The 26,528-nt window shown below is 45.0% G+C and overlaps 1 protein-coding gene across 1 annotated transcript in view; it reads left to right on the plus strand.

Moving 5' to 3' along the window:
* IQGAP1 (IQ motif containing GTPase activating protein 1) overlaps nt 1–19,344 on the plus strand; it is a 103,990-nt gene extending 84,646 nt beyond the window's left edge. Inside the window, exons 27-38 of the mRNA XM_058736496.1 lie at nt 604–744; nt 835–919; nt 2,014–2,246; nt 2,852–2,984; nt 4,007–4,109; nt 4,842–4,977; nt 5,378–5,465; nt 7,938–8,150; nt 9,352–9,518; nt 11,037–11,159; nt 14,776–14,884; nt 17,041–19,344. Of these exons, the coding sequence (XP_058592479.1) occupies nt 604–744; nt 835–919; nt 2,014–2,246; nt 2,852–2,984; nt 4,007–4,109; nt 4,842–4,977; nt 5,378–5,465; nt 7,938–8,150; nt 9,352–9,518; nt 11,037–11,159; nt 14,776–14,884; nt 17,041–17,154 (1,645 nt within the window). The 3' untranslated portion in view covers nt 17,155–19,344. The remainder of the gene's footprint in view (nt 1–603; nt 745–834; nt 920–2,013; nt 2,247–2,851; nt 2,985–4,006; nt 4,110–4,841; nt 4,978–5,377; nt 5,466–7,937; nt 8,151–9,351; nt 9,519–11,036; nt 11,160–14,775; nt 14,885–17,040) is intronic.
* The last annotated feature ends 7,184 nt before the right edge of the window (nt 19,345–26,528 follow it).

Raw genomic sequence — 26,528 nt, forward strand, 5'->3', positions numbered from 1 at the left:
GTGACCTGGCTGAAGTCGGACGCTTAACCGACTGCGCCACCCAGGCGCCCCAATGACTGTTCATCTTTAATTCATTCTTCACGGTGGGTCGGAGAAATCTTCCTCAAATTCAGATCGCCTGTCTTTCAATGGCCCTCGGTGACTTCTAGGAGAGTGCAGACCTCTTAGTGTTACGTATATTATGTACAGCGCCCTCCACAACCTGGACTCTCTTCACCTGCTCACTTCTTTTCTTCCTTTGCTTTGCATTTGATCTTCTTTCCTGGAAGACAAGTTTTTCTCCCGTTTTCTTGAGTTTAGGTGTCCCTTCCTGTTGGTGTGTGTCTCCCACCAAACTAAGAGACTTGGGAAGCTGTCGTGTCTCATACCCTTTTTTTTTTTTTTTTTTTTACCCTAAGGGCATATCATAGTGCATGGCACATAGTTCTAGACACTCAGTTCACAGCTAGGACCTGGGTTCAAATTCCGGCCCCACTATTTATCAGCTCTATGAGCAGGAGCAGCTTAACCTGATCTCTCTGGGTCTATGAAAGACACAGTCCTGCCTCAGGCTGTTCCTGGCTGTTGGTCTAACGCTTTTGGGGATGACTTTTGCTTTCCTAGCAAACTACCCTATGATGTGACCCCTGAGCAGGCTTTGGCTCACGAAGAGGTCAAGACACGGCTAGACAACTCCATCAGGAACATGCGGGCGGTGACGGACAAGTTCCTCTCAGCCATCATTAGCTCTGTGGACAAGATTCCGTGAGTGCCATCAGTTCTGACCCACATAGGTCCCGTGTTACTGCCCTTCTGCTCCCCAGCTGCTCTCATTAAGTTTTGTCCATCCCACAGTTACGGCATGCGCTTCATTGCCAAGGTGCTGAAGGACTCGTTACATGAGAAGTTCCCAGATGCCGGTGAGGATGAGCTGCTGAAGGTAAGAATCTGAACGCTGGCACCGTCCTTGCCCGTTCAGGAGTCCTTTGAGGTAAAAGTTAGAAAACGAGGCCCAACCTTAGACCTTCAGGAAGTGCGTGAGCATAGTTTCTGGCAATAGCTCACCATCGGTTGTGAGCTCTTGAAAGTAATTGTAAATAGTAAATGATACCTCTCTCCGTACCTGTAGAGTTGCTTTATTGTTTGGCACATAGACCTCAAACAAGTAGACAAGGTGGATTTTCCTGTCTTCAGATGAATTTCTCCAAGTCCTGTCTTTTCGCTGAAGAATTGCTCCCTCTGCTGGTAGCTGGGTGAATGGCAGCAAGCACCATGGTTTCTGCTAAGGCTGTTACTGATAACTCTTTCTTACTTGGCTGTGCTCCTCCTTCCCCACCTCCCCTCATCTTAATCTGAACGCTTTTTTCTTCTCTCTCCTAGTTCTGTGCTTTCCTACAGTGAGGCCTCGATTCTAGACTTTCTATTCAGGTGAATTAAAAATTTTTTTTTCTTTGAATGAAACTCCAGGGGAAGTGCTGTGACTGTCCTTGAATCCTTCTGTGGAGGAGATGTGTGTTGAGTGACTTTAATTTCAGAGGCATGAACTTGTCCACCATTGAAGTCTGCAGCATGACGCTGATGGGGTTGGGCAGACTGCACTGTGCTCACTGGGTCGTTAGCTATGTCTGTCAGTTTCTCTGAACGAAAGCCCGTCTACGTGAAAATAAGCAGTAGTGCACGTGGGTGACAGCAACCTGTTTGCTGCCATGATATGTGAACAAAGGATGCCCTAAATCCCTTAGCAATAGACTTTAAGTCTGTCGTTTTTACCTTCTGAGTCTGCTCTTTCATTGTAGTGATTGTCAGTTCTGTCCTTATTTTCTTTTTCTCTGCATCCAACCAAGGGATGTTCGGTTGTTTTAGGTTCAGACCTTGGAAGAGAGTGTGTGTGCGTGCATGCGTGTGTGTGTGTGCATGGTGTTTATTTTTCCTTACAGGCCTGCCTTTTCTGGTTTTCTTTGCTAGCAAAATCATTTGTGCCTTACTGGGTGGAGTGGTTTTTAACACCCGTCTTTCTTCTTCGTCTGTTCCCAGATTATTGGTAACTTGCTTTACTATCGATACATGAATCCAGCCATTGTTGCTCCTGATGCCTTTGACATCATTGACCTGTCGGCAGGAGGCCAGCTTACCACAGACCAACGCCGGAACCTTGGCTCCATTGCAAAGATGCTCCAGCACGCGGCGTCCAACAAGATGTTTCTGGGAGATAATGCTCACTTAAGCATCATTAATGAGTATCTCTCCCAGTCCTACCAGAAATTCAGGTAGGGGGAAAGGAACAGGGTACTTGAAGGGTCCCGTGGGCATGTTTCTCTGTGTGAGTGTCTGGACAAGATTAAATACCAGAACTTAGCTTCCCCGGGACTCTGCCATATCGAGGGATACATGTTTGATGTGCTCAGAGCCCTTGGAGGTGATGAAGAGGGTTTTGAGCCGTTAAAATGTATTCCGCTGACATAGACTGCACTTAACATAAAAGCAGTAAATCCTCATTTGGCACGGGTTACTTTGCGCTCAGAGAAGAATTGGAGAGTGCCTTTAATATTTGTAAGTTAAACAGCCAGTTGTGAGTTCAGGGCATCGTCTCAGAGATAAAGCTGGTTTGCCTAACAGCTTGGGTGTTTTCAGACTGCTTTAAATTATGGTTGAGCGGTTCTTGTGGGTGGAATTAAATTGGGTGGAGGGAGAAGTTGTTAAAACCACCCGCCCCAAGGCTGTGAAGTGAGCGGACGTGTGCAAGCTTCTCTACAGTCCGCGGCCTTGACTGGCTTCTCTTTGAACTTGTCGTTGTAAAGGTTTGTGGGATGTCCTCTCGCCAGCTTCTCACGTATGCGTCACTCGGGGGTCTGCCTCTTGCGTTTATTTTCAGACGGTTTTTCCAAACTGCTTGTGATGTCCCAGAGCTTCAGGATAAGTTTAATGTGGATGAATATTCTGATTTAGTCACCGTCACCAAACCAGTGATCTACATTTCCATTGGTGAAATCATCAACACCCACACTGTAAGTATTTTTTCTTTAATTACTTAATTTCATCGCTCTGTCCTTAATTTTAATTGTCTTCCCTAGATGCTGCTTACCGTCTCTGGAGAGCCAGATAACTCGCCTTCCTTTGATCTTACTGACTTCACGTCTTCCTTGTTTCTCTTTTCTTTGCATACTAACTGTATCTACTGAGTGTCTTAAAGTGGCCCCAGGCCCCCTGCGTTAGAGTCATCTGGGCTGATAGTCACAAATGGAGTTCCTGGTCCCCACCGCAGTCCTGCTGAAGCAGTCCCCACACGTGGGCTCCAGAGTCTCCATTGTGAGCGCCCATCTAGGGACTTGATAAAAAACTGTGTTCGCTGTTCCTTTGGTTTATCCTGGCCCTCTGTGTTATTTTTCTAACATCTAAAATACCCACTTTTTCCTCTGCGTCCCTTAGGTGCTCCTTTTATTCCCCCCAGAGTTTTATAATTCATTCCTTTCCCCATTGAGGGTATATAGAACAGGAAATGAGGAAATACATAAAACGTAAAGGAAATTTCAGGTGATATCCCTGGGGCATCCCCGAGGGTGATAGCGTCTTGAAGGCTTTGCTTGAGTGTCCGTGAGATGATGACGACATTGATCTGATGCACTTTTCTCTGAATTAAGAGGTACTGTCTGCTGGACACATTAAGAGTGTGAATGGGAGTCACTTGCACTGGCTGTACGGTACATTGATGCCTTTGGATATTAAAGTCGATGGGGTTTGTTACTCTCTTCCTGTGCAGGGTACATTTAAGTCCCTTCTATCCACAAGGTTAAGAGAGTGCCAGTATTTCCTTTCCATGCATTATCCATAAGTCATTCAGCAGAGGCCCGTGTGATGCTTTATATGTTATAGTTTACTTGGGTTAGTTTGCTGAGGATTGGCCTGTCAGTTCTTTGAATGTGGGAGCTTTGTTATCTGACCCCTTCTGTGCTGTTTGGCATTGTTGGTGAGGCTGAGGGCTGAGGGGCTGATGTTGTAAATGGACTTGATTCCTGGGTGTTCCACGCAGCTCCTGTTAGACCATCAGGACGCCATTGCTCCGGAGCACAACGACCCGATCCACGAGCTGCTGGATGACCTGGGCGAGGTGCCCACCATCGAGTCCCTGATAGGTAAAGCTCTGACCTAACTGCCCAGAAGGTGACAGGGAGGGTGACGGAGGGGTGCTGTAATTGCCACCTCGTCCGTTTCTGTACTGTTCCTGCTCCGAATGTACATTCGGGAAGAAAACAGATAGGATCGATCCCTGTCTTTGAGGAACTGAAGTCTAGTGGAAGAGAGAATTTTAAATATATATTATACACATAATCCTATAATTATAAGTCCTATAAAGGAAATGAGCAGAATATTTTGAGAGGGAATTACCATATTATAATTACTGAAACGAGGGGCGCCTGGGTGGCTCAGTCGGTTAAGCCTCTGATTTTGGCTCAGGTCGTGACCTCGTGGTTTGCGGGTTCAGGCCCCGCATCGGGCCCTGTGCTGACGGCTCGGAGCCTGGAGGCTGTTTCGGATTCTGTGTCTCCCTCTCTCTGCCCCTCCCCCTTCACTCTCTGTCTCTCTCTCCTTCAAAAATAAATAAACATCAAAAAAAGTTTTTTTAAAAAATAATTACTGAAACGATTTGTCAAATATTTATGAAATTATTTTATTAGGGAACCTTGGCTTTTATCATTTGGCATACATTTCCTTTTATTTTTCAAAGGTATCCTTGCCACAGTGTACGTGTTGGCTTATTCAAGTATCTTCTTAGACCCACATTCTCTTTTCTTTGTATTCATGTCTCCTCTCCGCTATCTCCTCCTTTGTTATACTGATCCTCTCTACTCCCCCCAAAACCACAGGAGAGAGCGCTGGCAACTTAAATGACCCCAATAAGGAGGTGCTGGCCAAGACAGAAGTGTCTCTTACGCTGACCAACAAGTTTGATGTGCCTGGGGATGAGAATGCAGAAATGGACGCTCGGACTATCCTGCTGAAGTGAGTATTGGAAGTGGGAAGAATGAGGTAAATATAGTGCGGTGATCCCTTGACCTTGCCCTGGTGAACATGTCCGCTTGCTCATACCGGAAACCATCGTCTTGGCCTTTTAAGCCTGTCGTAATTCTGGTCACCTTATCTATTATACATGGCACAGGACTTACCTGCCTCATTTCCTCAGTAGTAAGACGCTGAAGTGAAATTTATACCTTTGAAATCCTGACCCTGGTACCCACGCCGTCGTTGTCACGTAGATAAGCCTGAGGCCTCGGGTGCCTTGTGTTCACGGCGGCCTAGCGGGACCTCTCTGAGGTGGTGTGTGTGCTGCCGCTACTCAGGGCCATTCGAGAGGAAGTAGGACATTTGGTGACGTTTCAACCCCTCCCCCATCTCCTTTCAGCACGAAACGTTTAATTGTGGACGTCATCCGGTTCCAGCCGGGAGAGACCTTGACTGAAATCCTAGAAACCCCAGCCACCACCGAACAGGTAAAACTTAGGGGTTTCACATACGACGACAAGGCACACGGACGCTCCCGTGACGAGTGCGTGCCAGGGTTGAGGAGGGGGGGAGCCAGGGGCTGGCAACGTGGGGCTGGACTGGAGGGCGGTGGTGGTGTGGGCCTGCTCAGAAAGTCGTTGGCTCCTAAACTGGCACGCAGGTGCTCTGAGGGCAGAAGGCTCGTGGCATGTATGTGCGGCCTTGTGTGTGGCTTTGTGTTTTAATTTAACTGAGGCTGAGTCAGTGAGTCTGCCTAGTAATCAAGTGAATATTACATCCTTAGAATTTTGTTAAGTGCCTTAGTAGATAAAAGTACAGAATGTGGTTCTTAAACTCAGTGAACTCATGATCTACTTGGGGAAATGCGGTGTATATACCTGGAATAATTAGAAAACTATTAAAAATCGACTGTGCTGTTGGCTATAAAAATGCCAGAAGTTGAGGAAAGTGGCCAGTGAGGAGCAAGCCGTGAGGAAGGAGTGGAAGTGGAGCCACGCTTGGGACGCGTGGATAGGATCTGGGTGTGCACGTGAGAGAAGAGGCCTCTTGGGCCAGGGAGTCCACACAAACAGAGGCACGACGTGACCTGATGGACAGGATGGGACCAGACCGACTTACCTAGAATGCAGGTGTGGGTGAGGGTGAGTGGTGAGGAGTAAGACATGAGAACAAACCGTGTAGAGCCCGTGTTTGTCACTGGAGAGACACGGAGTAGAGAGCTTTTGTCACCCTGGGACCATTTGATACTGATCACTTAGGCAGTGCTAGCCAAGCAAACAGGACTTGAGTAATCTAGGTCCGGGATGGACTCCCAGGCCCACGTGGTTGGGGGGCGGGGGGGGGGGTGGGGGGGTGGCGGATGGCTCGGCATCGGGAGGGGATGATGGGGCACTTCGTGTTTAAGACCCCTCTTTTGTGTTTGTAAGATGCGACAGGTCAAGCCATTTGTTTCAAATTTTGAGCATATGAATTCTTTCCGATAAACGATAGTTTACTCAGAAGCCCAAGTATAAAGTAGGAAAAATTGGAGCTACTCAGCACCGGGAATAGGGCTGGGGCCCTTGGACCCCACCCTCTGGGGCTCTGGGTTCCTGCGGGAATCCCTTAAGGCTGCACATAGGACTGTTTGAAAACCATTGTTTTGATGAAGTCTCAGCTTTTCAATGCTGTGATTGATTACTGACTAGCTGTGTGTGAGGGGCAATAAAGAATCATAACCAACACCTGCACCTTGTTTAACCTGGAAGGAAGTTTCGAGTCGGGAAGGTGGAACCAGCCTTCAATGAGAGCCTACTGGTAGTTTGGTGGTTTCACCTGGGTTCTTTCATTTACTCCTCCCACTGTCCCTGTGAGGTGAGTCTTTTCATCCTTATCTTACAGAAGAGGCTAAGACCCTTGAGGTCACATAACTTGCCCAAGATTATCTGCTTGTGGTGGCGGAACCAGTTTGGATCAGGTTCTTACGCCAGGGTTTATGTTCTTCACGTTGTGTGATGCGGGGTGGTCTTGACATTAGCAAAAAAGGGCATACCTGGAGAGGGGATCGCTCCAGTTTGGGAGGAATTACAAGCCATTCCAAATGTGAGCATCCTGGCACAAACCGTTCAAGATGCAGCACCAGAACCTTAGCCACAAAGATGTGGGATCCGTAGCATAGGGACGATCACTCAAGTATTGAGAGTGAACAGTCACAGAGAAACTACCAGGGGTCACTCAGAGGTACCAAACTTGTGCCCGGGGCAAGGAGAGAATGTGGAGGGTACAAGCAAGGTGATAGCTAAGAAAAGGCACTGGATTCGGAGGAGGGGTGGCGAATTGGCCATGAGGGCAGAGCCGTAGAGCCACACTGCAAGGAGCTAGAGAAGGAGGAAGACACCAAAAGAATGGGCCAGCAGCGTGAGCCATGTCAGGCAGGGACGTAATGGGCAAACGCTGAATGTCGACTGGGAAAGAAGAATCATCGGAGGGACTGCTCCAGATACTGGCATTCGTAGCACGCTTGAAAGCAAAAGGAAGCCTTCAACCTGATCCAGCCTGAACGAGGTGGCAAAAAGAGTCGGCAAGAATTTACCAAACGCTGGTGTTGCATGGGTGTGTTTTTAACATTCACCAATGAATGAAGCTGTGTTTCAAGTCAAATTCAATGGCTCCCATGTCTCAAAATGTGATAGGAAAAAAACGAGGGATCTTGTAGCCACTTGGAGCCCAATCTCCTAACCATATGTGAGAATCCAGGGAAGAAGCGCTCCGAGACCGTGTGACTTCATCGACGCGATCTCTTCTAGGTGTGCTCTGTGCAGGTTCTCTGTCAGTTGTCAGAGGGCAAGTTTGTTCCCTCCGTTTCCAGAATGGAGTTTCAGGGCTATGTAAATTCAGGTGTGGATATGCCGTATAAATTCAGGTTTGGGATTAGTGTGGTAAACATGCCAGCAACTTCTTTTTCTTCTCTGTATCTGTAGGAAGCAGAACATCAGAGGGCCATGCAGAGACGCGCTATTCGTGATGCCAAGACTCCTGACAAGATGAAAAAGTCACAGTTTGTAAAGGAAGACAGCAACCTCACTCTTCAGGAGAAGAAGGAGAAGATCCAGTCAGGTTTGAAGAAGCTAACGGAGCTTGGGACGGTGGACCCGAAGAACAGATATCAGGAGCTGATCAACGACATTGCCAGGGTACTGCTTGTGGGGGCAGTGATGGGCTGGCCGTGGACAAAGCTGTCTCGGGAGCTCGTGAAGAGACAGCAGCTGTTCAGATGACAACATGCCTTCAGGGCACAGGCAGATTAGTGTCCTCTCCGCTGGGGAATTGGTTCTGAGTTTCCCAACATGAGGACCTTGCTGTCCTTTGATGATTTACTCCGTGGCCTAAATCGAAAGGGAGAAGGCCCTAATTAGAGCTGCCTGTGTGTTAATTTGTCTTTGGCCTTAAAGAATTCCTCCAGATCTTTTTTTTTTTTAATCTTTTTTCAACGTTTTTTATTTATTTTTGGGACAGAGAGAGACAGAACATGAACGGGGGAGGGGCAGAGAGAGAGGGAGACACAGAATCGGAAACAGGCTCCAGGCTCTGAGCCATCAGCCCAGAGCCCGACGCGGGGCTCGAACTCACGGACCGCGAGATCGTGACCTGGCTGAAGTCGGACGCTTAACCGACTGCGCCACCCAGGCGGCCCCCTCCAGATCTTTTTAATGATTACTATGAAATATAAATTCACGTCACGCTGGTCATGCAATTCTTGATTTGTGTGAATCTTCACAAGTAAGGGGCTCTGGTGTAGGCTGAGCGCGTAGGTGTTTGCTGCTGGTAGAAATACCATGCACATCGGGGAGCTTGATCATCGACACGGTAAAATTATCTTTTCTTCCCTCTCCTGCCAACATACTTAAGAGGTTTAAGTCAGCTTCTCAGGTAAATTCTAAGAATGTGGAAGTCTGTAAAAGTAACACATCTCCCAGGCGCCTGGGTGGCTCAGTCGGTAAAGTGTCCAACTCTTGATTTCACCTCAGGTCATGATCTCGCAGTTCATGAGTTCGAGCCTCGCATTGGGCTCTGTGCTAACAGTGAGGAGTCTGGTTAGGATTTTCTCTTTCCCTCTCGCTCTCTGCCCCTCCCCTGCTCATACACACATGAACATTCTCTCCCTCTCTCTCTCAAAATAAATAAACTTAAAAAAAAAAAAAGTAACACATTTCCGTACCTCTAGGTAGGGGAGAAAAAAGTTGACGGGATCTGAATTTCTTTACTAAATTTTGAACTTCAGTTGCTTCCTGTTAAAGCGTGGTCATGCAAAGTGGGGTTAAGCACTAGTGCGGATGACTCAAGAAGCGTATGATACTGATCATTATTGTCCTGACTTTAACAACTGTGTCTTAGGATATTCGGAACCAGCGGAGGTATCGACAGAGGAGGAAGGCCGAGCTGGTGAAATTACAGCAAACATACGCTGCCCTGAACTCGAAGGCCACTTTCTATGGAGAGCAGGTGGATTACTACAAAAGCTATATCAAAACCTGCTTGGATAACTTGGCCAGCAAGGGCAAGTGAGTATGTTTTGTAAAGAATCACCGTCAGTGGGGAAGGAAGGAGAGGCAGCTTGAGTGACCTTGGAAGTTTTTACTTTAAAACACGCTGGGTCTATTTATTGCTCTCATTCTTTTATCTTGTTTCTAATTGTTGGCATGATTTCCTAGATCCATCTGTTGTTGTGTGATGTAAATAAATAACGCAGGGGGTATTTCAAGGATGCTTACTTCTAAGCATCCCTTGTTCCAAAATATCTTCGTGGCCCTAGAAATGAAAGAATCATGGAAGGAGTTTAGTTACTGCTCCCCAAACCTGCATGTGCCTTCAGATCACTCAAGGAATATGATGGACATTTCGATCCTCTGGTCTCTCTCTACACCTCTTGGGGACAGGATCCCAGACCCCAGCTTTTTTCCCAGCTGTCAGGGAGGATCTGATGCAGCCTTCCTGGCGCGGCCACAGCCAGCATCCTGCCCATTTTATAGGGAGGGAAACTGAGAACCCAGAGGCGTGAGGTGGTAGTTGCAGGCTCTATCTGTAGGGTTGGTTTACTTTGTACTTCTCACTCTTCAGTGTAAGAATTTTCAAACCTAAGAAAGGTTGAGTGAACAGAACAATAAACACACACCCTTCACCCAGATTGACCTGTTTTTAACATTTTGCCACACCAGCCTCCCTTCTCTGGCTTGCTTACTCTTCTCCCTGCCCTCTGGCTGTCTCTTTCTTTCCTTCCCTGGAAGACCGAGGTGAGGCAGGGCTGATGTGCTGGGGTGAAAATCAGACCCACCTGACCCAGCTTGCAAAGCTGGCTCTTGTGACCTTTTGACGTGTCCCCATCGTTCTTCAAGCACTTACTGACTTTCTATTGTACAGTTGTAATTTCTGTACGTGTTGTAGTTCCTTCCATAGCAGTTACTCCCTTTTATGCCGGTACCAGCGTTCCTGCCCATTTCTTGAGACCCTTCCTTTGGGAGTCCCAAATCCCTGGTTCTCATCTAGATCTCTATTCTTCCCTCACTTACTTTTGAAAATCCCTTTTATCTTGATTGTCCCGATCCAGAAAAGGTCTTAAGGTCCGTTTCTTTCTCCTTGTTCCCACTCCTCTGTATTTGCTACACTGGTTTAAAGTCTTTATAAAATTACTTATTCTGAGATATGTTTATTTTCTCCCCGCACAGCTGAGGGCCTTACAGGGACTCCTTTGGGGTTCAGTACAGTTTCTTTAGGCTAGCGTTAGAGTGCTTCACACTTGTAGGTACTGAGGTGTTGAGAGGAACCTAGACAGATGACACGGCCTGTCAAATTTACATGGGTTTTCAAATACAGTTAAATTAAAGGCCCAAGCAATTTAGTGATGTTTCCACTGTTTTGCAAAAATATTACTCAGGCTAATCCTAACACTTACTGGCCATTTTAGAATCCGTATGTTACTTAGGCTAGTGTAGGGGAAGTCTGTTTTCTGGCCTCCAATCCATGAATTACCAACAGACTTGTAGTTACTGATAGAAAGTGACGTGATGTGATTTTTTTTGCAGGGTCTCCAAGAAGCCTGGGGAAATGAAAGGAAAGAAGAGTAAAAAGATTTCTCTGAAATACACAGCAGCCAGACTCCATGAAAAAGGAGTCCTTCTAGAAATTGAGGACCTGCAAGTGAACCAGTGAGTATTTTTTACTCTGTTCTCTATCTTGATTTTGTCTCTACATTGATCACATCTGATTCCCTTTATTTCTGGATGGTTGTTTTCATATCTTCTATTTACTTATATATCTATTTGGGGGCAGCGTTCCCAATGCTCGGAGTTAATTTGTCTGTCATAGAAGGGAAATTGTTGTGGAATATTTGCCCCAAGCCATGTTTGCACCTACTTATGTTAGCCCCATCTTAATTTTTTTGCTCTTTACCTTTTTTCTTTTCTTTTTCTTTTAAATGTTTACTTACTCATTTTGGGAAGGGGGATCCCCAAGCAGGCTCCGCACCGTCAGCACAGAGCCCGACGTGGGGCTGAATCCCATGAACTGTGAGATCACGACCTGAGCCAAAATCAAGAACCCGATGCTTAACCCAACAGTCCCCCAGACACCCCAATTTTTCCTCTTTAAAGCAGGAAAACATTTTGTATTTCTCCTGTGTCTAAACCAAGAATGAATAAGAACAAGAAGAGGAGTTTACTTTATTCCACCTGAGGCTAGGAATCAGGGCCTTCCCCTCATTCTCCTTCCTGGGAAGGGCCAGCTTGCTTTGTACAAGGTTCCTGGATCTGGCCTGGCTGTCATTAGCAGGCATTTATGGAGTACCTGTTCAGTCAGCCCTGTGACCGTACATAGCTGAGCTTTCTGATTTTGTGTCTGTTAAAACAATAACAACTTTGTTTAAAAAGAAAAATTTTTCTGATCCTAAGGTAATATGTATTCATTATTGAACTTCGGAAATTGCTAAAGCATAAAGAAAAAGAAAAAAAGCATTTATCATTTCACAAGCCAAAGATAGCCACTGAAGTAATTAGTGTATGTTCTGTGCCTCTGTTCACAGCGCATTATCTAACTTCCCACTTATTTATCTGCCTATTATTTTTTTAACATATGTTGTGAAAATAGTCACATATCCAACTTTTTTCTCATTATATTTTGAGAAATTTTCACATTCTTTGAAAGCATCCTTTTTAATGGCCACACAATGTTTCATTATTGTAGTTGAAATTTAACCATTCACCTGTACGACATTTAAGTTGATTTTACTTTTTACGTTATTACACTTGCGGTATGTCTTTCTTTATATATAAATCTTTGGTTTTACCTCTAATTATTTTTTTATGATGTCTAAAAATGGAATTTCTGGTCAAAGTGTTAAAATTATTAAGTTATTATTATAAAAAGTACAAGACCTAAACTTTACCATCGTAACCGTTTTTAAGTGTGTAGTTCAGTAGTGTTAAGTGTGTAGTTTAACACACTTGTAGTTAAGTGTGTAGTTAAGTGTGTAATTATTAAGTTATTATTATAAAAAGTACAAGACCTAAACTTTACCATCGTAACCGTTTTTAAGTGTGTAGTTCAGTAGTGTAGTTCACGTTGCTGTACAACAGCTATCCAGAACCTTTTCATCTTAGCAGACTGAGACTATACCCACTGGACAACAGCTCTCCATTTCCCCCTCCCCCAGCCCTGGACGACCACCCTTCTACTCCCTGTTTTCATGTGTTCGACGCCTCCAGGCATCTCGTATAAGCCATTGTCTTTTCGTAACTGGCTTGTTTCACTTAGCGCAGTGACCTCATGGCTCATCCATGTTGTGGCGTGTGACAGATTTCTTTTTAAGGCTGAATAAAATTCCACTGTACATATACGCACCGCATTGTGTTTATACGTCCGTCGGGGGCCTTGTGGGCTGCTTCCACCTCTTGGCTACTGCGAACGATGCTGCTGTGAACATAGAAGTGTAAACGTCTCTTTGGGATCCTGCTCTCCGTCCTTTTGAATCTATACCCCAAAGCAGGATTGCTGGATCACATGGTAGTTTTAAGTTTTTGAAGAACTGCCGTACGATTTTCCATAGCAGATGAAAAAATTTATATATATATATATACATGTATGTATATATGTATATCGCCAAAGAATCTGCAGTAGTGTCAGAACTGTATATGGAAGCGCTTAGTTGTCTATTTCTTTGCCATTATTGAATAGTAAAATAATTTTCAATGTTTTTGAATTCAGTAGTTAAAAGATAGTATCTGATTTTATTTTTTAATTTTCTAAAACATTTATTTTTGAGAGAGAGAGAGCATGAGTAGGGGAGGGACAGAGAGACACACAGATGGACAGATTCCAAAGCAGGCTCCAGGCTCTAAGCTGTCACCACATAGCCTGATGCAGGGCTCGAACCCACGAACCATGAGATCATAACCTGAGCCGAAGTCGGACGCTTAACCGACTGAACCACCCAGGTGCCCGATTTTAAGTTTTTAAAGAGAGCTTTTTTTGAGAGAGAGAGCGAGCCTGTGCACAAGCAGGGGAGAGGCAGAGAGAGAGACAGACAGACACACTCCCAAGCAGCCTCCATGCCTAGCAGAGCCCAACTTGGGGCTGGATCCCACAACCCTGGGATCATGACCTGAGCTGAAATCAAGAGTTGGACGCTCAATTGACTGAGTCATCAGGCGCCCCTAGTACTCATTTTAAAACTTGACATTTCTTAGAGTCTAGTTGAGTGTGTGTGTGTGTGTGTGAATCATGGCTTATTTGTATTTTCTCTGCTTGCTTTTCAGTTGGGGACCTTGGTGTTTTTGAGGTTTTTTTATGTGAGCACTTTATGCACCTTTCAAGTTTGTCTCACATTTATTGTCTTTTCTCTTCTTTTTGTCATTATTTTCTACTGTTCAAATGCCAGCCATTTTTTTGCCTGCCTTCTTTTCAATTTGCTATGATAGGCTTGGGAACCAAATAACAAAGCAAACTGGCTAAAATAAAATTGTTTATCACATGAAGTACCTTTAAGGAATGACCCCAGAGGACCTCCTGTCGAGTAAGATGTGCACGTTCCAGTGTGTGGATTTCATGTCCTCTCTTACAGCTTCTCCGTGGCCTGTTTTGCATCATTCGTGATTCTCGGCTCTGTTCCTAGTAGACGGGTTTGCTCCATAGCTGAGTTCTAGAAATCTGGGCTGATGTACTTTGATCACCCAGGGAACAACACATTCCCACCTTCTTCCACTGCCATAACATTTCTGGGCATGTAACATGTTGAGAGTGAGTGACACCTTAAGAATTTTCAGCAGTAGCAGGTGTATCTTTGGCAACACTCGGTTCATTTATATCTGTAGCACCTCCTGTCATGGTTCTTTTTGTCCTGACCCCTTTTTCTTACATACTTCTGGTAATCCTCAAACATGCCTGCATTGATACACACGCCTTTCATCCCTCTCCTTCCAGGCCAGTTTTCTGTTGATTATCCTTCTACCGTTAGATTTCAGCAGTGGCCACAGGGAAGGCCAAGAATTCCTATGACGTCATGCCTTCAGAGGCCATCGTGGCATTCCTCAGTGGTTCCTCTTCTGTGGTGTGTGAGGGCTGCAGGGAGAGATTGCCGGCCTCTCCCCAGGTCTCTGAGCAGGTGGCACGTAGAGTAGCAGCCCTGCGCTCCTCCACCCGCAGAAGTACTTGGACCTTTATTCTATACCCCTTTTCACTCTTGAAGATTGTCACTCTCCTTTCTACATTTCATGGAATACTGTTCCCCAGAACGTAAAAATATACCCTTACGATGTTATGTTTCAACAGGTTTAAAAATGTTATCTTTGAAATCAGTCCAACAGAAGAAGTTGGAGACTTTGAGGTGAAAGCCAAGTTCATGGGCGTTCAAATGGAGACGTTTATGCTACATTACCAGGTGGGTGTGCGCCCGGCAGAACCGAGAACTCTGTAGGTGAGGTGGTTGTGCTCTCGTCGAGGCAGGGAACCCGTGTGGGGACGGCCGTGCACTGCAGCACTGAGCTGGGCTCCACACGGGAGGGAAGGAGCCCAGGGGCCCTGGGCTCTGGTGCCCCTGGTCTGTAGTCCCCAGAAAGGTCTGGCGGGTACGTACGTCTCCCAAAAGCTTTTACCTCAAGCTTCTATTTGTGTTGCCACTAAATCCAACTGGTACCTTGACCTTGAACAAAATGCTTAAGTGTTGATAGTAGAAAATTGTAAGCCTACTCAGTAGCTTGAAATCTTTTCTCTCATTTTGACTTGATACAGGTGCTTACCTGTATTTCTGACAAGGCATGTATAAATTGGATCTTTGTAAACTGAATCCCATTTTAAATTTTTTTTTTTTCTCAACGTTTTTTATTTATTTTTGGGACAGAGAGAGACAGAGCATGAACGGGGGAGGGGCAGAGAGAGAGGGAGACACAGAATCGGAAACAGGCTCCAGGCTCCGAGCCATCGGCCCAGAGCCCGACGCGGGGCTCGAACTCACGGACCGCGAGATCGTGACCTGGCTGAAGTCGGACGCCTAACCGACTGCGCCACCCAGGCGCCCCTGAATCCCATTTTAAATTCGGAAAGAACTTTGCAGTGAATCATTTTATAACATAATTTTACCTAATTTTTATGTTGAAGTATCTCCGGTTTTTATGCGTGAGAAAAGCACCAGGCGCCACGAGGCCTCCCGGGCGCCGCCCCGAGTCCCGCAGCTTTGTGTGTGTCCCGGTCGGTTCCGGCCCCTCCCCTCCTCCCGCCGCCCGCTGCTGCGCTCCGTCGGCCTGGCAGGCGCCATCTCTGCACGCGCTGACCCTGCGTCCGCTCCTTTATTCCCCGTCGTTTACACGAGTGGGGGGGGGGGGGCTTTCACATGTGTTCCCACCTCCAAGCCGCAGCAGCCCCGGACGGTTCCTCCTCCGCCTCCATCGCCCGTAGAGATGCCTCCGTTGACTCGGTCGGCTCTTACCTCCCACCCCCCAAACTGCGAGCTCCCCAAGGGCCCGTAGCGTGTCTTTGCTTCCTTCTCAATGCCGAGAGGCCCTCCGAACACGTTAGCCGAACAGAAGTGCGAGGGTCCTGTGAGGCCCGCGCTCTAGTGCTTACACAAACGAACATCCTGTTGTGCCTTCAGTCTCACCAGACCTGTGCGCGCCTCGGGTAGCGCGTTCACCCGCGCGCATTCACAAAGTATGGAGTGAGTGCCGGGTGCGAGGTGTCACGCCGGGTGGGTGACGCAGCAGGGCCTTCGTTCTCATGGAACCGCTAGGATTTTTCCAGAAGATGAGTACGTTGATCTTTTGGGCGCTTCCGAGCTCTTTGACTCTTGCTTTCTCATCACCTCTGTTCTGAAGTTTATGGGCAAGACCCCTCAGGTTTCCTAAATTTGCTCTGGACAGAGGAGGGTGCTGGAAAAAGGGGCTTTGCGCTCAGATCTGCCTCACTCCGGCCAACTCTGTACTGTGGGCGAATCATTGAGCATCTCTGAGCCTCATCTTTAAACTCGGGATAATCACACCTATAGGATTCTTATCAGGACTTAAAGACATTAACGTGTTTACATGATGATGAGCGCATAGTAGGCACAGTGCACATTTTGCCCTTTTCCCTCTTGCCTTCAGAATATAAAAGCTTTCTCACGTGAAATAGAAATTAAGACGCTACCATTGAGATGACATTGGTGGCCTTACCTTGTTTTCAATGATTATGTTATCAGAGACTGAAATGCCTTCACCCTCTCCAGGTGACCCATCGCTTAGACAAACTAGAGACACGTTATTGTAACTTTGAAAGAAGTATGTGTGATCAATGAGCCTGCTGCTTTTTCTTTCCATGTTTTGTGCGTTTGGATATGAACCGCACGAGTTCTTATCTCCAGTTGTACCAGAAAGTTCTGTTGACCAGTGTGCCCTGTTCCTCGAGCTCTTGGGGTGGTTGTGCAGGGGACCGGCCCGTCGTGGGGCACTTCTTTCTCTCACCATTTCACACCTGTCATTCCTCATTCCTTCTGGATCCCTCCCTGCGCTGTGGCGTTTCTTGTTCCACAGACTTGATTAACTGTCAGAGTGTTTTTCCAAACAGGACCTGCTGCAGCTACAGTACGAGGGCGTTGCGGTCATGAAATTATTTAATAGAGCTAAAGTAAATGTCAACCTCCTGATCTTCCTTCTCAACAAAAAGTTCTACGGGAAGTAACCAGTCGTTGCCGCCAGCCCAGAGGGAGGAAGGGAGAAGCTCCTCACGGCCACCTTCCTCGGGTCCTTCTTTACTCAGTGGAAGCAGAGGCCAGCCCTCAACAAAGCCTCAACTCGATGCGCTCCCGACACCGCGTTTTTAGCTCTTCCCGCTCTCGTGGGATGCCTGCTGCCCATTTTTCATAGTGAAATTGTATTTCAGGCTTAGTCTGACCCTCCTGTTCCTTCATTTTCCTCTGTCACGTAGGAAAGAGTGGAACCCCCGCTAAAATCTCTCTCCATCGCTACGGTCCTCGAGGCTGCATTGCTATATCGTAAGCTTTGGTGTTTGTCTGAATCAGCAACAGGGTTGGTGGGATTTGATTTCTTGTTATTTGGAAGCAGGAGCATCAGCGCTGGTGATACACATGCTTATAAGGCACACAAGTAAGATGTCAGGTCATCTAGAATTAGTAGGTTGTCGTTTAACGGTGAAGTTCCTTTACATTTATTTCCATCCCCGACGGTCACGTGGAAGGACACGGGCTCACTGGTCCTCCTGTTGTTGTCCTGTGTGTGCAAGAGCTAACAAAAGTCACTGTTCTGTGTTGCACGTTTCTAGCAAAGAGGAGATACGGTTTTTAAATTTCACCATTAAATTGGAGCAGTGCTGTTGGCATAGCTCTCTCATCGGTGGATGGGACACTCCCGCTGATAAAACCCAGCTCTCTAGGCAAATTCACAGTGCTCTGCGGTGCCTGCTCGACTCTGTTGGTGCACAGAGGTGGGCTCCGTTCTGGAAGGCATCTGTTCCGTCCCTATGGCCAAGGGATGGGCGAGCCCTAGCGTAGAATGTAATTGTCTTCAAAACTGTTTTCTATCTTGAGTGCCTTATTAAAGTCTAGATTTATTTCTTAAAATTGTGGGTGATAGGAATTTTGAAGATTTATATAATGCTTTAAAAAGCCTTTAGAATACTGTAAGAGAAGGGTTTTTTTTAAAAATTGGCTTATCTGTATATCTGAACTCTTAAAACTTATAGCCAAAACACTAGGATTTATCTACAGGGTTGCAGGGAGATAATCCTGCTTTAGACAGACTGAGTCAAAAACGAAACCAACCGATGTTAACTGGGTATTAACATCTTCTTCCCATTTCTTTCTCTTGTCCTGCTGCCCACACTGTGCCTTTATTTTAAGAGCTCCCGTTTTCTGGGTTTAGTCAGAAATGATTCAATTCTAAACATTGAATTTAGGAAGCTTTTGTTATCAGATAAAATGTCATACACTTAAAGCAACAACAACAACAAATTGTTTATCCGGGAAAATATATTAGAAATCATGCTACTACACCTCCATTTACCCCAATGTTTTGGTTCAGTATTCTTTTATCATAAAACATAAAGTTTAACAAAATAAACTTACATGAAAAAATTTACTGCTGTATATTGAAAGCCAATAAACTGTTTCGTTAATAACAAATTATGTGATGTGTCCCTGTTACAAATGGAAGCGTTGGAGATGTGTTTTTCACGGGAGACTGTTTACCCGGTCAGGCCCACCGTTGTGCAAATCTAAGTCGTCTGAGTCTCCGCACACTGCAGGCCGGGGAGAGGTGCCGTGGCCGGAGACTCCACACCAGCCTGACCTTGTTTTCTACTGTATTCTGGAAGATCAGTTTTTAGGAGACCTTCTCCTCAGATCAAAAGCAGATACTATTACAAGTAACGTCACCTCAAAAACTGGGACCAAAGTTGTCAAGTCTTTTACCTTAAGAGGATGCCCATCCCAAATGCTTGTTGGGCCTCAAAGGCCACGTGCATGACAGACCGCGAGCAAAGTTTACAACTCCCGTGATGAAATACGATGTGTCAACTATTCGTAAGGATTACAGGGCCCTTGATGCAACTTCTAATGCAAAATGGCACAAAATGCACTTGCAGATTTTGCTGGTGGCGGTGTAGAATTACGGTTACAACAGCATCGAGAGTGCCCCGGCTGAACTCAAGTCAGGCTCTGAAACCTTGTAGCTCTTCCTATTTCTACTTATTGGCTGTGGCGCTCTCTGTCCCGTCCCTCCTCCTCCCACCTTGTCTTCCACCGGCTGTCGTGACATTTATCATGAATTTACTTCCAACGATTTGGACTGCCCATCAGATTGCTGCACACAATTGCCTTTGTATCTCTGTATGAAATAAAAGGTCATTTGTTCATGTTTGTGTTTATTTTTCTCAGTTTCATTGTTAGTAGTTCCTGTTCAACAGCGTTGACTAGAGCAAGATGTAATGATTGAAAACCACCACGGTCTCTCTGGGGGAGCCAACCCAGGTTATCTATCAGATATCTTTCATAATTATCTGAAAGTGGTGTTTAACATGGGAGTTGAGCCTTTTTTTAAGTAATAACTGCTTACAGTGGCCTGGACCTGAGGAGATCTGGGGGCGGGGAGAACACACAGTGTACCGCCTCTGATTGGCTGACGCTCAGAATCACTGGAGCCTTTGCCACTATCCTGTGAACCCCGCACACCGGGTGTGGGCATGTAGTCACAGGAGACCCCTCAGGGGCCTTCTCTGCTCCATCTGAGTGCCGGAGGGGACTGGGGGAAGTCACGTCCGGACAAAGTAAATAGCAAAAGGGGAAACAAGAAGTGGCTTCCTTTTAGGTAAAGCCCCAGGGGACAGCCTCACTTAAAAATACAAATATGTGTATACGCATCCTGTTGTGTTTATAAACTGTGGCCAGACTCTATTCGGAAATTAGGGAGTAGGAAAGAAGAGGAAAAACAGAATCATTCTCCAGTAAACCAGTGAAAAATGGGAGATGATGGCGTGAGGGGGATGGTGATGCCAGAGCAGGGCTCCCCAGCCAGCAGCCTCCGGGGGCGCCCCTGAGCCTCCACTGTCTCAGCCTCTGTCCTTGAAACAACTTCGGCTCTACTGTCGTCCTGCAAAGAAGCCAAGAGAGCTAGGTGTTTATCAAGACATAAGATGTTAAATAAGGAAACCACACAAAGGGAAATAGTAGGAAGGGAAGCGGGTACCCCAAGCGACACAGGTAGACGGCGCGTGTCCCCGGAGGCCTCTGCAAACTCATGAAGAATTTGGCACAGCTGCATCCCTCTGCAAATTTCAAACTTGACAGTTCCTTTTTTTTTTTTTTTATGTTTAAATTATGAAGTGTATAATTGCCAACATACTGTGAATTTCAAGATAAAAATTACTTCGCTTTTAACCTATAGAACAGAACCCCTGATCCTTTTTTTTTTTTTTTTTTTTTTTTTTTTTTTACACTTAGTGCTCACCACAGTGAGTGTGGTCACATCTGTCACCATACCCTATTACAATCTGTTCCCCACACTGTACTTTCCGTCTCCATGACTGACTCTAGCAAGTTTGTACCTCTTAATCCCCTTCATTTTACCCACCCTCCCACCACCAATCTGTTCCCTGTAAAACTCTGATTTTTTTTCTTTCTTTATTCATTTGTTTTCTTTAGACTTCACATGAGTAAAATCATAGGGTATTGGTCTTTCTCGGATTTATTTCACTTAGCATAATGCCCTGTAGGCCCATCCATGTTGTCTCAAATGGCAAGGTGTCATTCTTTTTATGACTGAGTAATATTCCATTGTATATACACAGTATCTTCTTTATCCATTCGGTGGACACTTGGGTTGCTTCCATAGCTTGGGTATTGAAATAATGCTGAATAATTGAATAATGAATTCTGGGTTCTCTATTGTTTCATTGATCTATGTGTCTATTTTTGTCCCCCTATCCATTTTTTAAACTTTTTTTAAAAGTTTATTTTTGAGAGAGAGAATGGGGGAAGGGCAGAGAGAGGGGAACAGAGGATCTGAAGCGGGCTCTGCGCTGACAGCAGAGAGCCCAATGTGGGGCTCAGACTCGTCATGACCTGAGCCAAAGTCAGATGTTTAACCGACTGAGCCACCCAGGTGCCCCCCCCCCATCCATTTTTAAAGATACAAAAAACAGTTTAATTTTTTTTTATGTTTATTTTTGAGAGAGAGAGAGAGCGAGTGAGGAGGGGGAGAGAGAGAGGGAGACAGAAAATCTGAATCAGGCTCCAGGCTCTGAGCTGTCAGCACAGAGCCCGCTGACATGAATTCATGAACTCATGAGGGGCTCGAACTCATGAACCATGAGATCTGACCTCCTTGTCAATTCAGACCTTCCATGTTTTTCCTCTTTAGACTCATGTTTCCATTGCACTTCCCTCAGATTTTTATCCTAACATTTAAAGCATAAGTCTTACTTTTTATTATTCTGTCACAATTATCTAAAAAAATAAAAATGTGTTTTATCTAAGGCTGTTAATGCAATCCAGGAAAATGTTTTGTCATTATAGTTCTTGTTAGTGTATATTCGATCCAAGTCATGTATTGTCTTGACTGTTGTAAAAGTAAGATATTTGAAATGCACTTCTTAGATAAATGAATTAAAAAAAATTTTTTTTTTAATGTTTATTCATTTTTGAGAGACAGAGACAGAGCATGAGCAGGGAAGGGGCAGAGAGAGAGAGAGGGACACACAGAATCCAAAGCGGGCTCCAGGCTCCGAGCCGTCAGCACAGAGCCTGACGTGGGGCTCGAACCCACAAACTGCAAGATCATGACCTGAGCCGAAGTCGGTCGCTCAACCTACTGAGCCACCCAGGTGCTCCTAAATGAAGAATTTTTTTTTTTTTTTTTTTTTTTTTATTTTTTTTTTTTTTTATTTATTTTTGGGACAGAGAGAGACAGAGCATGAACGGGGGAGGGGCAGAGAGAGAGGGAGACACAGAATCGGAAACAGGCTCCAGGCTCCGAGCCATCAGCCCAGAGCCTGACGCGGGGCTCGAACTCACGGACCGCGAGATCGTGACCTGGCTGAAGTCGGACGCTTAACCGACTGCGCCACCCAGGCGCCCTAAATGAAGAATTTTTTAATGAAAGTTTAAGAAACTTATGGATAAATGTTACTACTTGTCAGAATGAGATAGAGGTCATGACCAATTCTCTTCCTATTTTTTATTTTTATAAATGTAAGCTCTGAGACTCTTTGCTGTCATAATAAGCATATGAAAATGGAAGATGTTTTGTTACAGTGATGTTATCTATTTGGGGGGACTCCTTAGTTTATCCTAAGAGTCTCAATGATTTGTAATAGATAATTAGAACATGATTAGGTCTTCCAATTTTGTTAAAAGCCAAAAAAATTTTACCTGGTGTGGAAAAGAATTTATTATTCAGTCATGAGACACACCATCCACTTTCTCCAGACTTGGGAAGTAGACAAGGAGCTTTACTAAGACTTTTTAATAACTATGAATTACACTCTTAACCTTTTGACTTAGAGACAACTTATTTAATATGCTAAAGATGCTTGGAGAAAATGGAAGTATTTTAATTCTCCTTTACACTATAATTTTTAAAACATTTTATTAGGGGCGCCTGGGTGGCTCAATTGGTTAAGCATCCAACTTCCACTCAGGTCATGATCTCATGGTTCATGAGTTCGAGCCCCATGTCCAGCTCTGTGCTGACAGCTCAGAGCCGGGAGCCTGCTTCAGATTCTCTGTCTCCCACTCTCTCTCCTCCTCTCCTCTCCTCTCCTCTCCTCTCCTCTCCTCTCCTCTCCTCTCCTCTCCTCTCCTCTCCTCTCCTCTCCCTCTCTCTCTCTCTCTCTCTCAAAAGTAAACATTAAAAAAAATTAAACTTTTTTGGGCACAAAAACAGATCAGTAGAACAGAACAGAAAACCCAGAAATGGACCCAGAAACATATGGCCAACTAATCTTTGACAAAGCAGGAAAGAATATCCAATGGAATAAAGACAGTCTCTTCAGCAAGTGGTGCTGGGAAACTGGACAGCGACATGCAGGAGAATGAACCTGGACCACTTTCTTACACCAGACACAAAAATAAACTCAAAATGGATGAAAGAACTCAATGTAAGATGGGAAGCCATCAAAATCCTCTAGGAGAAAGCAGCCAAAAACCTCTTTGATTTCAGCTGCAGCAACTTCTTACTCAACACGTTTCTGGAAGCAAGGGAAACAAAAGCAAAAATGAACTACTGGGACCTCATCAAAATAAAAAGCTTCTGCACAGAGAAGGAAAAAATCAGCAAAACTAAAAGGCAACTGACAGAATGGGAGAAGATATTTGCAAATGACATCAGTTAAAGGGTTAGTATCCAAAATCTGCAAAGAACTTATCAAACTCAACACCCAAAATACAAATAATCCAGTGAAGAAATGGGCAAAAGACATGAATAGACACTTCTCCAAAGAAGACATCCAGATGGCCAACCGACACATGAAAAAATGCTTAACACGACTCATCATCAGGGAAATACAAATCAAAACCGCAATGAGATACCACCTCACACCTTTCAGAATGGCTAACGTGAACAACTCAGGCAACAACAGATGTTGGCGAGGATGCGGAGAAAGAGGATCTCTTTTTGCACTGCTGGTGGGAATGCAAGCTGGTGCAGCCAGTCTGGAAAACCGTATGGAGGTTCCTCAAAAAATTAAAAATAGAACTACCCTACGACCCAGCAATTGCACTGCTAGGTATTTATCCAAGGGATACAGGTGTGCTGTTTCTAAGGGGCACATGCACCCCAATGTTTATAGCAGCACTATCGACAATAGCCAAAGTTTGGAAAGAGCCCAAATGTCCATCAATGGATGAACGGATAAAGAAAATGTGGTATATATATACAATGGAGTATTACTCGGCAATCAAAAAGAAGGAAATCTTGCCATTTGCAACTACGTAGATGGAACTGGAGGGTATTATGCTAAGTGAAATTAGAGAAAGACAAAAATCATAAGGCTTCACTCATATGAGGACTTTAAGATACAAAACAGATGAACATAAGGGAAGAGAAGGAAAAATAATGTAAAAACAAGGAGGGGGACCAAACATAAGAAACTCTTTTTTTTTTTTTTTTTTATTTAATTTTGGGACAGAGAGAGACAGAGCATGAACGGGGGAGGGGCAGAGAGAGAGGGAGACACAGAATCGGAAACAGGCTCCAGGCTCCGAGCCGTCGGCCCAGAGCCCGACGCGGGGCTCGAACTCACGGACCGCGAGATCGTGACCTGGGCTGAAGTCGGACGCTTAACTGACTGAGCCACCCAGGCGCCCCTCCCCTGGGGTTATTTAAATCCCAGATACAGCATCATTTCAACCAAAAATACTTCAGTATGTATCTCCACATACATACATACATAGTAGGTATCTCTAACATATCTCTGACATATTGTTTCTAATTAGGGAGCCATTGTGTCTGCAGGAGACATTTGGCAATATTTGGAGATATTTTTTTATCCTAACTAAGGGGATGCTATTGGCATTTATTGGGTAGATGCCAGGGATCCTGACTAATATCTTAACAATGCACAGGACAGCTTCCCTCAACAAAGAATTATCCAGTCCAAAATCCAGTCAGTAGTACCGGGGCGAGAAATCTCAATCTTTACCTGTAAGGACTTTTGAAAAAAATCCCCAAACCATTATCATACTTAAATAATTTAAAAAATCAGACATGCAATGCTTCCGTTTCCCCATCTTGTACTTGCTCAAATAGTTCATATGTTTGAATCAGGTGCCTAACAATGTATACATATTACATTTACTTGACAAGTCTTTTAAATCTTTCATCTATAAATTCTCTCTTATCATTTTTGAGAGACAGAGACAGACCGTGAGCGGGGGAGGGGCAGAGAGAGAGGGAGACACAGAATCCGAAGCAGGCTCCAGTCTCTGCGCTGTCAGCACAGAGCCCAACACAGGGCTCGAACCCACGAACCGTGAGATCTTGACCTGAGCTGAAGTCGGACGCTTAACCCACTGAGCCCCCCAGGCGCCCCACTCGCTCTCTTTTTTAAAATCTTATAGTTTAGTTGATGTCGCTCCTGTAGAATTTATACATTCTGGATTTCTTATATCTTTGTGGACCTCACTCAGTTTCAACCTTTTGGCAAGAATATTTCAGAGTTTTTATTACATCACACCACCGACTTACCTTTTCATGATGTAAATAAAGACTGGTCAGTGGGTTCAAAGTTGCCCATTTGACATATTTTTTTAAATAACTTTCCCATCAGCTTTTCATCGCATACCCATGGATTCAGCAGCCACTGATAATGACGGCCTAGATTTCTTATTTTACTGGGGGTTGCAAAATGGTGATATTCCAAATCTGTCATTCCTTCTTCATTTATCAGTCAGAATTCTTCTAAAAATAATTTCCTGTCATCAACTATTTGGTTACCTTGAGGAATATTCATACAGGAAAAGATGAAAAATACTTGTTTCTCTCTCTTTATTTACTGGTTTCCCCTGGCACCTTCCAAAGATGACTGCTGAAGGTTTTTTTGGTTGTTGGGTTTTTTGTCTTTTTTTTTTTTTTTTTTTTTTTTGTATTTTTAAAGTCTTTATGACTCCTGGAGTTTTCATAAGATTATTTTTATGTTTATTTATTTTGAGAGTGACAGAGACAGTGCAAATCGGGGAGGGGCAGAGAGAGAGGGAGACAGAGAATCCAAAGTAGTGTGGAGTCCGACGCGGGGTTTGAACCCATGAAACCATGACGGATGCCCAACCAACTGAGCCTCCCAGGTGCCCCGAGTTTTTATAGATTTGATGTCTTTCAATCCACTGTAGGTTTTTTGTTTGTTTTAATCTTTATTTTTGACAGACAGAGAGAGAGAGACAGAGCATGAGTGGGGGAGGGGCAGAGAGAGAGGGAGACAGAATCCAAAGCAGGCTCCAGGCTCTGAGCTGTCAGCACAGAGCCCGATGTGGGGCTTGAACTCATGGACTGTGAGATCATGACCTGAGCCGCAGCTGGACGCTCAACCGACTGAGCCACCCAGGTGCCCCTGTTTGTTTGTTTCTTAAATGCTCAAATTGTCTCCTTTGCCGGTGGAAGTAACTTCACGGTGACGGCGATTGTTGTCACTTTTGGCATGACCCCAGTAGCCTTTGGTAGCTCCTTGCTTTCTGGGATATGTTTCACTTTCATCTTGTTTTTCTCACCACAGACCTGGAATCAACCGTTTCTCCAGGGAGCCCTGGCAACTTTTAGTGGGAAACAAAAGTAGGGAATACGGTCTTGGTGCTGGGAAGGCTTATGGCTCTTAGGTTGCCGTTGTTTCTAAGCTTTTTCAATGAAGTAGTTACTTTTGTTTGTTTTGTTTGAATAATCTCTCTGTTCAACGTGGGGCTTGAACTCACGATTGTGAGAACAAGAATTGCATGCTCTACCAACTAAGCCAGCCCGGTGCTCCAATGAAGTAATTAATTTTTTTATTTAAAAAAAAAATTTTAGTGTTTATTTTTGAAAGAGAGAGAGAGAGAGAGAGCGTGAGCAGGGGAG

Source organism: Neofelis nebulosa, chromosome 7, assembly GCF_028018385.1.
Source record: "Neofelis nebulosa isolate mNeoNeb1 chromosome 7, mNeoNeb1.pri, whole genome shotgun sequence".
Taxonomy (NCBI): domain Eukaryota; kingdom Metazoa; phylum Chordata; class Mammalia; order Carnivora; family Felidae; genus Neofelis; species Neofelis nebulosa.